Source organism: Carica papaya, chromosome 2 (assembly GCF_054855325.1).
Source record: "Carica papaya isolate Zhongbai chromosome 2, ASM5485532v1, whole genome shotgun sequence".
Lineage (NCBI taxonomy): Eukaryota > Viridiplantae > Streptophyta > Magnoliopsida > Brassicales > Caricaceae > Carica > Carica papaya.
In genome coordinates, this window is record NC_142310.1 from 30,796,216 (window position 1) to 30,811,490 (window position 15,275).

General features: G+C 36.1%; 1 protein-coding gene and 1 pseudogene across 1 annotated transcript; one reads left to right on the forward strand and one right to left on the reverse strand.

The window, feature by feature from the left end:
- The first annotated feature begins 1,096 nt into the window (after positions 1-1,096).
- Positions 1,097-15,275, forward strand: LOC110823852 (uncharacterized). The gene is made up of 5 exons (XM_022054344.2): positions 1,097-1,311; positions 1,438-1,536; positions 2,359-2,458; positions 14,310-14,492; positions 15,013-15,275. The coding sequence occupies exons 2-5, from the start codon at positions 1,472-1,474 to the stop codon at positions 15,133-15,135; spliced, it is 471 nt and encodes a 156-aa protein (XP_021910036.1). The 5' UTR covers positions 1,097-1,311; positions 1,438-1,471; the 3' UTR covers positions 15,136-15,275.
- On the reverse strand, positions 6,136-6,231 carry LOC148268958 (U2 spliceosomal RNA; annotated as a pseudogene).

Sequence of the window (15,275 nt, forward strand, 5' to 3'; positions counted from 1 at the left end):
AAATTTATTCGATGTGCCTCTAAAAATCTAAATGGTTGTCTCTCTTCACTTCTCACATATGCACGACCCCTAGATTCATCAACTTCTCCTTCTCTTCCTCAAACTTTTTCCCTCCTCAATGTGCCTCTAACAAGTCAGCCTTCAGCTTTTTAGTGTTGCTTTCCTCGAGCTTCATCTTTCTGTGGTGTGCCTTTCAAAAATCAGTCCTCGAGCTTTTCTTAACTTCAGGGTGCATCTCTCTTCAAGTGTCTTTCTCCTCAGCTCCTAATTACTTTGTAGGTTCATTCCCTTTCTATTCATGCTTTCTCTCCCCTCGAGCTCTCTCTCCTCAGCAAACATCTCTCACTCATTGACAAACATTCCTCTTTTCTCAACCCCGTTACTCACAATCTCTCACACCTTAAATTTTTCTAGAAAACGAGTGTTTCTAATGCAGGTAAGGATTCAAGTGTATGTAGGGTGAATGATATATTTATCTTCTATAAGTAGGCAAATTGGAGGATGATATGAAATAAATTTTCAAGTCATCAATAATTAATATCAAGTAGCCTTTATATATAGTACTGACTAATAGTTACTTAACATATATTAATTTTAAGTGTTTATTTAAAAAAATATTAAATATATAAGAGTTTAAATAAAATAAAAAAATATTAAATATATAAGAGTTTAAATAAAATAAAAAAATATTTAATGTTCAAGTAGAAAAATTATCAATTTTTTGTCAGTAATATATTTACTACTTTCACTACATCTTTTAGAAGCATGAGTTTAAATTATGAACTGTGCATTTTGAATGTCAATATTTTATTTTAAGAACTATTTCTATTGGTAAAAAGTAAAATTTACTATTTTCAGTTAATAATGTTTTTAACTCAGTAAAGCTAACAAGAAAAAATATTTTCAAATAAATAGGATTACTAACTTGCTATTAGTATGTAGATAGACTAAACTAAGATCTTGCCCATGTTAAAGACAAAATAAAAAGCAAGAGATAAATAGCAGACGGTAAATTTTTTTCTTACCAAGTAAAAAATTTTAAAAAGAAAGCAGCAAAGGAGGGGAAAAAAAAAAAAAAAAACAAACGGAACAGTTCAGAATGGATCCGAATATGGAATCAAGACCGCGTCATCTTCCGCCACGTATCCCTCTTTGATTACCGTTCCGTTACAATTCTCCAAACAACACAAGAAATGGGAAAAAAAGAGAGAGAATAATTAATGCTTGTTCCTTATTTGTTAGACGTCCATAGCAATGGCGGCTGTCACTGGAAGATCTGGAGAGGCAATATACGCTAGCAGTGAGCATGTGGTGAATCCTCTGTTAACTATTATTTTCAGAAATTTTGCGTTCAAATGCTTTTTCTCTCCACAGGAAAAGATAAGGAATCCAGGATGCTTTTCATCGAGATTGATGATGTATGCCATTTGTTTGCAGAATGCAGTAACTTTTCAGTCTCACTTATGGCGCAATGGTTAGGCAGTTGCTCACTGACATTGAAGACGTCGAGGAAGTAAACAAGCAGCTTGATCAAATGTATTCTTCTCTCTTTTCATTATGCCTACATATTTTTATAGTGGAAATCCATATCTAAAGTGGATTGAAGGTGATTGCCTAGATGGTTTAAGAAGGTTTTCTTTTTGGGGGGGAATATTTAACTTGAGAATGTTTAGTTCATTATGTGATTCAGAGAGAGGCTTCTTCAATTCTAGATTTTGGTTTTTGATTTTAAAAAAAATTATTCCATTGAGAAACCTGCCAATAAAAAAGAAAAGGGAAGAAAAATTCAACGGAATGTTTATGATGGATCCAGTTGGTGCTAACTACTTTTCTTTAATCTGTTAAAATTTGTCTCTGGCTTGATGACAAAATTTGTCAATACTCACAGAAAATGAATACACATTTGCAAAACTCAGTTAATCTGACCCTATAATGATGGCTTCACTCGGGTCCAGTCAATGCAGATATATTTTGCTTGTGGAGCAACGCCCTATATTAACCCTAGATAATTATTGAATTTTCATGTTCTGAGAAGGCACGTTTGCCATTTTTAATCTCCTTTTCTGAAAGAATGCCATGTTAAATCTCTTAACAAGACAGTGATATTCTTTTTGCGTTGTTTTCTCTCGTTAATATTGTTCAAATGATAAAAATGTGTTGGCTTTAATTTACTTTTGCAGTTTCTCTCTAGTTTTTATTTTCTTTTGTTGATCAACATTTAAAGTAGAGAGGTGTCCGTCCCACTCTATTTGATACATATCTATTATTGATCCAGTTAGTTTTTCTTTTCTTTCCGAATTTCAGATTTTAAGTTTTCATAATCATCAGTTAGAATGAACAAGACTGATTTTGTTTCAGGGGTTATAACATTGGAGTCGGATTGGTTGACGAGCTTCTGTCAAAAACCAATATCTCTAAATGTACCAACTTCAAGGAATCTGCTGAAGTGATTGCAAAGGTATTTGTTCAAATTTAGCTTGTTCTACAAAACTCTGGCCTTACATTACAATTATACAGTATGCTGTAACTATGTTCTTTGGTTGAGCAAAGTCTTGACCGATTTGCTGGATCCATCAAATTAAGCTCATTGGAGAATGTGGTTTATTATACCTTCTAATTATGTCAATAGATATACAAGGGTTTCACATTCTGAAGCTATAAATTGGCATTCTGAAGATTCAAATTGATGTAGAACAACTTAATACAATCACAAAATGACTAGTTATTATTGTTTTGATGATACTAGTTAGTGAAGTGCAAGGGTATGAAGAGAGGAATGTTAGGGAAAGGACTTAAGGAGATTTAAGAAGAGTGAAAAGAGGGTGAAAGGAAGAAATAAGAGTAGAAAAGAATGGAGAAAACAAATTTAAGTAAGAAATATGATTCAAATCTTTTCAAAACAATATCAACGTCGTCATCGTCATCCTTAGTTAGCATTCCTTAAAGGTTCTAATTTATAGTGAATGTGGGCAAAAATAACCAATAGGAACAAGTCAACTAATTAATTCGTCAATACAGAGTTTCCACCATTCTTGGACCAATTAGAAGTGTGACAAGTTGGCAATGAAGGAGTTGCTACCATCTTCCAACCGATGACCGGTGCCACAAGTTGGTCTCTGAGGTTTGTCATTGTGAATATTATAGATCAAAAAACAACTCTTTTTCTACTAACTCAAATTATCACTACATTGAAGGAGGAAAGAACTTTTACCTAAAGGACTCAGCATATTGCATCTTGCGTTGCATAGCCCATTAGCCCTAATGGAAGTTATTTGTTGCCACGAGTTTCATGGTTTTTTCACCCTTTCTCTAACTTCTCTCGCACATTTCACCTATCTTACACAGTATCTTTGTAACGGCCCGAACCCCAATGTCAGTAGATACGGACGTTAACACAACATTTCTAACTAATAAAACAGATAAATATTAAATATGCAGCGGAACTACACTTTAATACTTTTGACAAAATAATTATTTATTTACAATAATTGAGACATTTGAATTAATTTATAAATCTAAAATAGAAACAAATAAAATTTTCTTCTTCATCTTCTATCGATTTTGAACTTGTTTCTCATCTCTTCTGACTTAATAAATTTACGCAGCAATGAGCAAAAACTTATAATTCAATCATCTCCTATACAGAATTATAAGTCATGAGACTTCCAAAATTCTTTATATTACATCGCTATAATATAATTAAACTAACTTTACAAGTCGAACTCTTACTGTTACTAAAGGTTCTTCAAACTCTTCATTTAACCTTAAATTTACTTTTGATCTGAACTAATCTGCATTGGGAGGGTGTGAATTGGGGTGAGCTTCACAGACTCAGTAAGGAAATGGGCAATGCTCACAACAAAGACATGCACACACTCAATCACCAAATCTTCTAAATCAGCTTCTTCAGTAAACATTTAGAATTCCTTATTTCAGTATTATACCTTAGTACATAAACAATTCCATAAATAACATCATTCAGTATTCTATATCACAATTTAAGCAGTAAGATATTCAGGAGATATTAGTTCGATATTTCAGTATCGTAAACTTCACTCATGACTTTCTATTCCTTCCTATCAGTTTATGTCTTATTAAAAATAATTTTACCGCGTGATGCCGTTTTTATCGGCATCAATGAGGGTAGTAAAGATCCCCTCTACTACGTGAATACGTTACAGTTCAGTTCACAGTTTACAGTTTGCAGTACACAATATACAGTTCATAGTTATTATTGTTTCGCCACATCTAACTAAAATTGTATCTACGGGTAGTGTCACCACAATCACACGCTAAAAGGCTACACACACACCCACCCCTCGGGGTGATACCAGTTAAACGGATTTTTTCATATTTTAAAGATTTTTATGTTATTCTTTTACTAATCAGGTTTCCACTAGATTACCTATCCAGACATGCACCTATTTATATATCATATATATATATATATATTTACATCAATAAGTCTACACAATAAGAACAATATATACACTTTATATCAACAGTTATCGACTCAATTAAGTATATATAAACATACAATACATACAACATGAATATACTTGTATATTTATACAAGGCATATATGTATTCTATATGTAGACACATAGAAGTTGTTCACTCATACATACACACGTTGCACAACCTACAATCATATATATGTATATATATGCGTCACACACCTATAATTCGATAACTAGTATTCATAAGATCTGCATATACATACAAGTAACAATATGAATACATAATTATATGTCATACACGACATTATATAGGTTTTTAATTATATGCAATTGCACACACGCAATATGATGAGATCTCAGAATTCATGGTAAAAAATGTGAATAGTTTGTAAATTCTGTAAACAAGTCATTTCAATGAAAAATAAGGTTTTATAAAAATATGGGGGCCTCTGAATGAGACTAACCCAATCTCTTACTTATAGTCGAATCGAAAAGTATCCAAATCTTTATTGGTTTGAGTCTACAGCCTCCTTTAAATCTTCACTGCCATTTGATTAATTTTTTTGTTCACAATTACATAGCATGCGTATTAAACGATAAGAAATTTTTAGAATTGAACCCAACAAAAAACTAGTTTTATCTTAGACACGCGATCTCACTAGTCGGAGTCCCCACGCACCACCACCCGTGTGCTCCTGGTTCACTACGTGTCGCCACCGGAGTGCCACCCGCTGCCTCATGCGCAGCCACTGGAACCGGCACGTGTTACCAAAACCAGTCATAAACTGTTGCATATCGGTCGGAGATTGCCACGGAACCACCACGCATCTAAATTTGGCACGGATATTATGGAATCGGGTCGGGAACGCACCACAGATCGCGAAGTTGCACCTAGGCGCCACACGGGTCTCTTTCTCCCACTACACGCAGCTGCGTTATTCCCTTTCTAGCTTTTTATTTTCCGTGCAAATAGACCGGTCTCTCAGATTCGACATATAGTTTCGCGCACCGGACAACCCTTTCCGCTGTACGCCAATCTTTTTCTCCGATTTACTTTCTCTCTCTACATGGCTCGCTCTCTCTCTATTTTTATAGTCAGAGAGAGGAGAGCCCCATACGAGCCTTCCTCCTCTTTCTTTGGTGGAGGGAAGAGGCGTATACGCCTTTTCTTCCTCTTCTTCTTCGGTGACCAGTACGCCTCTGATCGCCCTAATTTTTTTTTCTTTTGCTGTCACCAAAATGGAGTCGTTTTGATGCTCTCAAAACGACGTTGTTTCACTTGCTACTATTTTTCTTTCATATCAAAATAGTGTCGTTTTGACTTTTCCTGCTTCTAAGAAGCAGGTGGGTTTGGTTTGTTTCTCTTGGGCCGGATTGTTACAAATAAGGTTTCATTCTCCATCTTTTATTGATATTGGACTTGTTTTTCATCTCCTCTGACCTGGATAGGGGGTGAATTAGGGTGAGCTTCACAAACTCAGTAAGAAAAAAGATTATATAACTAAGACTTACATGCATACATTCACGTAATATATAAAATATAATAATATTTATAATCAAGAAAATGTCAAACAAGCATCACAATCAAAGTACACAATAAAATAAATCATCACACGGAGCATATTCTAATCCTCACTTTTCTGATCTAATTTTTGTTATCATTTCAAATCACGCTTATGGATTCACAAAGTTTTTAAACCAAAACAGATTTATTCAAACACATATGAATAGATACTACACTTGATCTTAACCAAAAAGCCGAGAAAGCTATCACACATACAGTAAAAAATATCATAATACCTTCGGAATATCACATCTAAGATTTTATCATACGATACTGTTTATATCATTATCGATGAGAGGCCAAAAAAAACCTCCCTATCGCATGGATAAGACATATAATCTCACATTGGCTACCTCAGTTACGTTTGTTAGGTGATTCACGCTCATAAATATCTATTCACGTATGGACTAGGTTTCAAACATTATCCATGTGTAGGTTCACTATACTCGCTGAACTTCAGCCACACACGCACCCTCCCTTCCTTGATTCAGACTAAACGAGTAGGTATCTAATGTATTTACACTCCACGCTATTTTCAAATCTCTCTCATTTTTAATTCATTTATTTTATATCTAAGATCTTAATTTCTACGTATAATAAAATACAAACACTCACACATAAAATACACAATATTATTATGCACATAAGAGCCATACATTTCCCAAATCACTTTCTAAATCACCATGTACTAGATCACATAGTAAGCACAGGATCATCAGATTTCTCACGCAACTGTATTATATCACACAACAAGTACAATATGTCATACATCTGCACTAGATCACACAGCAAGTGCAGTATACCTAAATTCCACACATACACATATTAGTTATACATTTCACATACTAGACACACTTGTTATACATTTCACACGCATAGCATGTGTACACACATATTAATACACACACATATATTATAATACAGACATGTATCGTCACTATATGCCTCAAATAAAATATATATTTATATTCACACACACACAATTTCTACCGATACATACACATCGTTCATAGTTAAACACGTAAACATAATCACACACAAGATACTATATATATATTTATTCACACATTCGTTCTTATCAGTTCTGTTCTCATCAATTCATATTTCATTTATCGTATATTTTTGTATATATACACACATATGCGTAATAACGTGCACATATATACACTACATAACACAAATAAATACAAATTAAACATACTAATTATATTTATAGTACATTACACATACATTTAAACATTTACACATATTGCACTATATATATACATATTTACATAAACATATAATTTATGTCTCTGTATGGAATACACACAATTCTTACCTACAATATGATCGGAAAAACTTGACAAATCTTTTTTGGCTTGGTTTATGATTCTCTCAAAAATCTGGATATTATTTTAATAATATTTCTCATTTATAATAGAAAACATACATTAATTTACGAATAATTTCAAAAATTATACATGCAAAAGGAGGAATATATTTTACCTTCGGACATGCGGTCCCGTTCCCTAGTGTCACCACACACTATACACGCGTGTCACCAATAATGTCATGCGCTGATGATAGAATCAGCGCGCGTTGTCACATGTGGCGCACCAACATCAGATTTGGTTGGCACACTTCTATTTTTATTTTTTTTTATTTTCTTATTTTCTTTTTTTTTCTTTTCTTTCATTTTTTTTTCTTTTATTCTTTTTTTCCTTTTTTTCTTTTTTTAATTCCTTTACTTTCTGTTTTTTTTTTCTTCTCTCTTTTTCTTGCTTCCTCTTCTCCATGGCCTTTCCCTCCTCTTCTTCTTTTCCTTTTTTTCTTTCTTTCTTCTTCTTCTTCTTCTTCCTTTCTCTTTCTCTCTCTCCTTTTTCTCTCTCTAACGAAGATTGCTCTCCTCTTTCTTTCTCTGTCCGTTCGTGGCTCCCTTTTTCCTTTCCTTCCTTTGGCTTTCTGCCTCCGCGACACCTTCTTCCTCTTCGGCCGCGTTTCCTTCTCTCTTTCCGGTTTTCCTTACTCGTCTCTCTCTCTCTCTCTCTCTCTCTCTTGCGGTGTTCTCTTTTTCTCTCGGCCCGACCCTCACTCAGCTCGGCCTCCTCTCTCACCCGCTCGAACTGATCTCTCTTCCTCTCTCTCACTCCTCCCTCTCTCTTCCAGCCGCTCGGCCTTCTCTTTTCTCTCTCTGTTTTTTTTCTTTTTCTATTATTTAATTACATATATACACACACATATATATATATTATATACTGCCACCTTCTTCTGCCATCGGAGTGTTCTGAGTTTTTCTTTTTTTTTTATTCTCTTTTTTTCCTTTTATTTTATTTTATCTAATTATATATATATATATACACACACATATATATGACTAGACCTCTTTTTTTTTGCTTCCAGAGGCATGTACGAATCTGGGCTATTCTTTTTTTTTTGTTTTCTTTTTTCTCCTTTTTTTTAATTAATTATATATAAATTTTATTATTATTTTTCTTTTGTACCCAGATGGGTATTACAATCTTTTTCTTACACTCAAATTTATATATATCTATTATTTCTACATACAGTTAATTGAGTTCTTGCATATTACAATAAGATAACAATACCTCCTCTAAAAATTTCACAACTCAACAACTCTTAACGGTCACCCTATCTGGGCCAATCAGAAATTTAGCGCCTACAAAGAGTAAGCAAAACAGGATGTCAGATCAAGATATGAATAATAAGGTGCCACCTCACCTTAAGAAAGAAAAGATTTTTAAAAAGCAAACAGTCAAATAATTTTTAATCTAGCTAATGTTTCCTAAATGACCTGTATAATATTAAGATATACGAAGGTACATAAAATTCTAAAAATATTCTCTAGTGCTAAAGCCATTCCATCTTTACTACTTACTTCCCATTCTCCATCATATATTGCACTTGTTTTTGTGGATAGTTCTCCTATCTTCACGTCGTCAGTTCTAAAGCTTGGATGAAAGAGGAGTATCCTAAAGTAGATTACCAGCATTAAATATTTTCATATTGATGAAAATATCTCTTAATGAGAAATTTCTTATGGTGCTTCCCACTCGCTACTTGTTGCATCTGATTCCAGGTATAGGGAAAAGTGGGAGGGATAATTAACACATTTTCTGTGTTAAATTTAATGTTTTTTTTATCCGTTTAGTTTTAATTTTTAGTTCAAATCTACCGTGAGGTTGTTTCACAGTAGGATACGAAAATACCATGCAACGTGTATGCATGGATTTTGGGCTTTCTGATTTGATCAGTTAGTTGAAGTAATCTACTTCTATTTGTATTCCTATATATACAAGCAAGAAATAAAAAATGCGTACTTTTTCTTTCTCCAAAAACTGCCTTCTAGAAAACAGCAAAACAGAGGCTTGCATAACCTTGCTCTGTTTTGCTGTCCCTCTCTCTCATCAACTTTCTCTCTCATCAACTTTCTCTCTCTAATTTCTCTCATTCACAGAGCCTCCTTGAAGCTCATTTACTTACAGTCAACAAGTGGTATCAGAGCCCTTATCTTAAAGGACCGGTAAAACAACATACCCTCAAAAATCCGATGACATCCATTGGAACCTCACCTCCCCCACACTTCAACAGAGAAAATTACCATGTATGGGCAATCAAAATGAGAGCCCATCTGAAAGCCTTAAGTCTATAGGATGTTATTATGGATGACAGTGATCCTCCTCCACTAGGGGACATTGCCACTCTAAACCAAATCAGAAGGCACGAGGAAGACAAGGCCAAGAAACCAAAGGCAATTGCTTGCCTTTTCTCGGCCGTCTCGGATAGGGTGTTTTCAAGAATTATGAACTTCGAATCACCAAAGGCTGCTTGGGAGAAACTGAAGGAAGAGTTCGATGGGGGAGTCAGAAGCAGGAAGGTAAAAATCTTGAGACTGAAGAGTGAGTTTGCATTACTCAGAATGCAGGAAAATGAATCAGTGAAAGACTATGCATCCAAACTCTCGGATGTCGTAAACAAAATGAGACTGCTTGAGGAGGATTTTTCAGAATCAAGGATAGTAGAGCAGATTCTTATCAGCTTGCCCTCCAAATTCGAGTCTAAAATCTCAGTCTTGGAGGAGCTTGCCGATATTGAGTTTATCTCCTCGGCTGAGCTGATAAACAAACTTCAATCCAGTGAGCAACGAGTAAATATGCATGTTCGACAATATACCGAGGGAGCCTTAATTTCAACTCAGATCAAAAGTAGCTCTTCAACACAGAATCAAGTGAGAAGGAGTGAAGGGAATCAAATTGAAAATCAAAATTCTAGTAAACAAAAGAAATATTCTCAATGCAGCATCTGTTCCTTGACAAATCATTCTGAAAATGAGTGCTGGTATAAGGGAAAGAAAACCATTCGGTGCAATTTCTGCAAAAGGCTTGGTCATAAGGAGAAATTCTGCAGGCAGAAGCAGAAGCAGGAAGGATTGCAGCCAAAGCAGGAACAACAGCAAGCCAATGTCACCGAAGTTTTCTGTGAGCAACGTGACACAATTCTCGTTGCGTTAAGTAAGCTGCTAGTGGAGGATGATACTCTTTGGGTGGTGGACAGCGGGTGCACCTCCCACATATGCAAGGATGAGGCATTGTTCGTGTCACTTGACAAAACAATCTCAGGCCATGTTCGGCTTGGAAATGGTATGCTGGAAACCATCAAGGGCAAAGGCAACATAGCCATTGAAACCAGGGAAGGTAGGAAGCTTATCATTGATGTGAATTTTGTTCCTACCCTCTCACAGAATCTTCTGAGTGTGAATCAGATGACTGATCGAGGCTACTCGGTTGGATTCAAGGATAATTGTTGAGAGGATATATGATCCTGAGGATAGATTGATCGCTTTCATCCAAAAGAAGGATCAAGTCTACTCCTTGAAGCTCATAGAAGTAGTCGAGAAGGCCAGTGTTGCCTCTGTGACAGAAGGTGAGATTTGGCACAGGCACCTTGGGCATTTTCATGCGGCTGGGCTACAACAACTGCAGAAGGGAGGCCTAACCAAGGACTTTCCAAACATTACAGTCACTGAGTCAGTATGTGGGGCATGTTAGATGGGAAAAATAGATAGGAATTCCTTCCCTTCGCAAGCAAATTGGAGAGCAGAAGAGAAGCTGTCACTTATCCATTCTGACATCTGTGGGCCAATGATAGAAAACTCCATGAGTGGATGCAGGTATTTTGGCTTGTTCATAGAAGATTTTTCCAGGATGATTTGGGTTTGTTTCCTGCAGAATAAAGTTCAAAATTTTGATGAGTTCAAGAAGTTTAAGGCTATTGCAGAGAAGGAAAATGGCTGTGTACTGAAGTGCCTAAGGACGGATAATGGTCTTGACTTCAATTCCAGCAAATTCAAGGATTTCTATTCTGGGAATGGGATCAAAAGACAGCTCACGGCACCATATTCTCCTCAACAGAATGGTGTCTCGGAGAGGAAGAACAGAACCATTATGGAAATGGCAAGAAGCATGCTTGCTGACAAGCACCTGCCTAAAGCCTTGTGGGCTGAGGCAGTGAACACTGCCGTGTTCCTGCTCAACATACTGCCTACAAAGGCTGTGAAGCAGATGACACCGGCGGAGGCCTGGAGTGGCATCAAACCATCGACTAAATATCTAAAGGTGTTTGGCTCGGTGTGCTACTACCATGTCTCAGATGACAGGAGATCAAAGTTAGAAGAGAAGGCTGAATTGGGAGTATTTCTGGGTTACAGTACTGAAGCAAAAGCATATCGAATTCTAAGCTTGAAAACTAACAAGCTTATGATTCGAAAAGATGTAACAGTGGATGAAAACAGCTATTGGAATTGGGAGAAGCAGAAGGTCGAACCAGACTGTGTGACAGTGGAAGAAGGAAGGAAATCTATGTCAGTATTAAACCCAACTCAGGCTGAGGAATAAGATGAAGAAGGTGAAGCAGAAGGGAGAACAAAAATGAAAAGTTTAGCTGACATCTATGAGAGGTGCAGCTTTGCTTCAAAAGAACCTTCCTCTGTTGAGGAAGCATTTCAACAGCAAGAGTGGAAACTTGCTATGGAAGAGGAAATCAGGATGATCGAGAAAAACAATACCTGGTCTCTGGTAAAATCAAGTGCAGACAGAAAGCCTATTGGAGTAAAGTGGGTGTTCAAGGTGAAACTGAATCCGGACGGGACAACAAACAAACACAAGGCACGGCTTGTGGCAAAAGGGTACTCTCAGCTTTCTGAAATTGACTACACAAAGACTTTTGCCCCTGTGGCAAGATATGAAACAATTAGACTCATTCTGGCCATGACAGCTCAGTTTGGATGGACTGTGATGCATTTGGATGTGTAATCAGCCTTTTTTGAATGACAAACTGAATGAAAAAATCTATGTTGAGCACCCACTGGGATTCATTCAGCCTAAAAAGGAGAGACATGTCTATCTTCTTCACAAGGGCTTATACGGCCTCAAACAGGCCCCACGAGTCTGGCATGATAAGTTAAATACATATTTACTTCACTATGGGTTTGAGAGAAGCATGATAGAAACTACACTGTATGTGAATAGAGATGAAGACAGACTAATTACTGCAGTATATGTTGATGATATACTGGTGACAGGTAGCAACAAAAGAAAGATGATAGAGTTCAAGCTGAAATTGGAAAAGGAATTCGAGATGTCTGATCTCGGGGAGGCTACCTACTTCCTGGAAATGGAGATTCATCAAAGCAGCTTGGGTATTTTTCTTTCACAAGGTAAGTATGCCAAAGAAATCCTAAATAAATTCAACATGAATCACTGTAAATCAGTGTCTACACCACTGGTGTCCAATTTGAAGTTGTCAAAGGACGAAAAAAGGTAGCAAAGTTGATGAGGGGAATTACAGAAGTCTGATTGGGAGCCTTTTGTATCTCACGGCTTCTAGACCAGACATTCTGTTTGCAGTGAATTTACTTTCAAGGTACATAGCTTCACCGAGGGAATCACATTTACAAGCTGCTAAACATGTTCTGAGGTACTTGAAAGGAATTTGGAACTTTGGTGTTCAATTTAAAACAAGAGCTGAGGGTGGATTGGTCGGCTACAGTGACAGTGATTGGGCAGGAAGCGTGGAAGATGCATGTAGCACAACTGGGTACTTGTTTAAAATAGGCTCCGGTGCTTTCTCATGGGCGTCTAAGAAACAAGATACTGTGGCACAGTCCACTGTTGAGGCTGAGTATGTAGCTGCAGCTACAGCAGCTAACCAAGCAATTTGGTTAAGAAAAGTGTTCGATGATGTAAAGGTGGACAAACAAACACCTACAGTGTTGTATGTAGACAACAAGTATGCAATTGCCATTGCAAAAAATCCTGTAATGCACGGGAGAACTAAACACATCAACGTTAAGTATCATGCAATACGTGAGGCTGAGAGGAATCAAGAAATCAAGCTAATACATTGCTCCACTGATGATCAGCTTGCTGACATTCTAACCAAGACCCTATCTAAAGCTAAATTTGAGGCATTGCGAGGAAATATGGGAATTGGTGAAAAAAATCATTAAGGGAGAGTGTTAAATTTAATATTTTTTTTATTCATTTAGTTTCAATTTTTAGTTCAAATCTACCGTGAAACAGTTTCACGGTAGGATACGAAAATACCATGCAGCGCGTATGCATGGATTTCGGACTTTCTAATTTGATCAGTTAGTTGAAGTAATCTGTTTCTATTTGCATTCCTATATATACAAGCAAGAAATAAAAAATACGATCTTCTTCTTTCTCCAAAAACTGCCTTCCAGAAAACAGAAAAACAGAGGCTTGCATAACCTTACTCTGTTTTGCTATCCCTCTCTATCATCAACTTTCTCTCTCTAATTTCTCTCATTCACAGAGCCTCCTTGAAGCTCATTTACTTACAGTCAACACTCTGAAAGCTGGGCAGCATATCATTGCCCTTAGTAATTGATGAGTGGGCAAGCTTTTAGCACTTTAATGAATCAGTGGGAAAGAAGCATAAAAAATGTTTCATATATAATATCATCTAGGAAGATGCTGGTGAACAAAATTGATTGGAGTCAAACGGATGATGTAAAAACCTAATATTACATGGGTTGAAAAAGTTAAAAAAAGCTTGATCTTTAGGCTCAGCTCATCAAGGTTAACCGGTTTGGGATTTAGGCTCAGCTAATGTGAGTTGGCTTAGGGAAAAATAGAGAAAAATCTCCAATTTCTTTGCATTTTGTCGCTCAAAGTATTCCCTTATTATCTCGTACTTGATTTCATTTGAAGACCAGAGGTAGAATTATAACAAATTCCTGGTATTTTTTATTTTAATCGCAGATTGGTTTTAAGATGTTTCTTGGCATCACTGCATCTGTTGGCAATTGGGATGCTGATGGAATGTCGTTCAGTTTGGTTATGGAGGATAACCCATTAATAGACTTTGTTGAACTTCCGGATACATATCAGGCGCTGAAGTATTGCAACCTTCTGACTGGAGTAGTTCGAGTAGCTTTGGAGATGGTGAGTTTTTGGTCCAATTTTCAATTAGTTAACTACAAATACAAATACATTTATATGCAAGATAACTTCGTGCATTTCTCTTGTTCTTTATTGCACCTGAGTGATATATTCATTTTATTAACGGGCTGAAATTTTGGTTTCTTTAAACACCATACAGTTGCTAATGGATTTTCCTGAAGCAATCTGGGGAGATAATTCATTTAGGGGTTAAGTCGTTAATTTTTTCTGTTTCAAAATTTTCTCCCCATTTATGGCCTTGGAAATCATATTAGCACTTAAATATTTAAGTCCTGGCCAACTTACTAGAATAAATGAGTATTCACGAGAACGTTATATGATTCTTGTGAATGCTTCTAATGTTTGTTTGGATTTGCCTACAGTTAATATCCATTTCCGCTTTTTCTTCCTATCTTGATTCTTGGACAATTTAACTTCCTTACCTGGGTGATTTTTCTATGGTGCATTACATTTTTCTTATAAACTTTTTTTCCCTTGATGGCTTGGTTGTCAATATTTTTAGGTTAACATGAAAACTGAAGTTACCTGGGTACACGACGTGCTGCAGGGGGACGACGCATATGAGTTACAGGTAAAACTACTAAAGCAGCTTTCAGAAGAATACCCTTATAGAGATGGAAATTAAACTGCCTTTCCCATTTGCAATTGTTAAAAGTGATTTTTGTGCATCGTTAGAACGGAAGATGTAGTTTACTCGTTAATACTGACGACGACTACTAAGATATCCTGAACTGGAATTATGAGTTTAATTTTTTTTTGGATAAA

Coding starts and splice junctions, on each gene's coding strand:
- LOC110823852 (XM_022054344.2), top strand. CDS start 1,472: ATGGTTAGGCAGTTGCTCACTGACATTGAAGACGTCGAGGAAGTAAAC. Junction 2,459..14,309: donor CTGCTGAAGTGATTGCAAAG/GTATTTGTTCAA, acceptor TTTTAATCGCAG/ATTGGTTTTAAGATGTTTCT. Junction 14,493..15,012: donor TTCGAGTAGCTTTGGAGATG/GTGAGTTTTTGG, acceptor CAATATTTTTAG/GTTAACATGAAAACTGAAGT.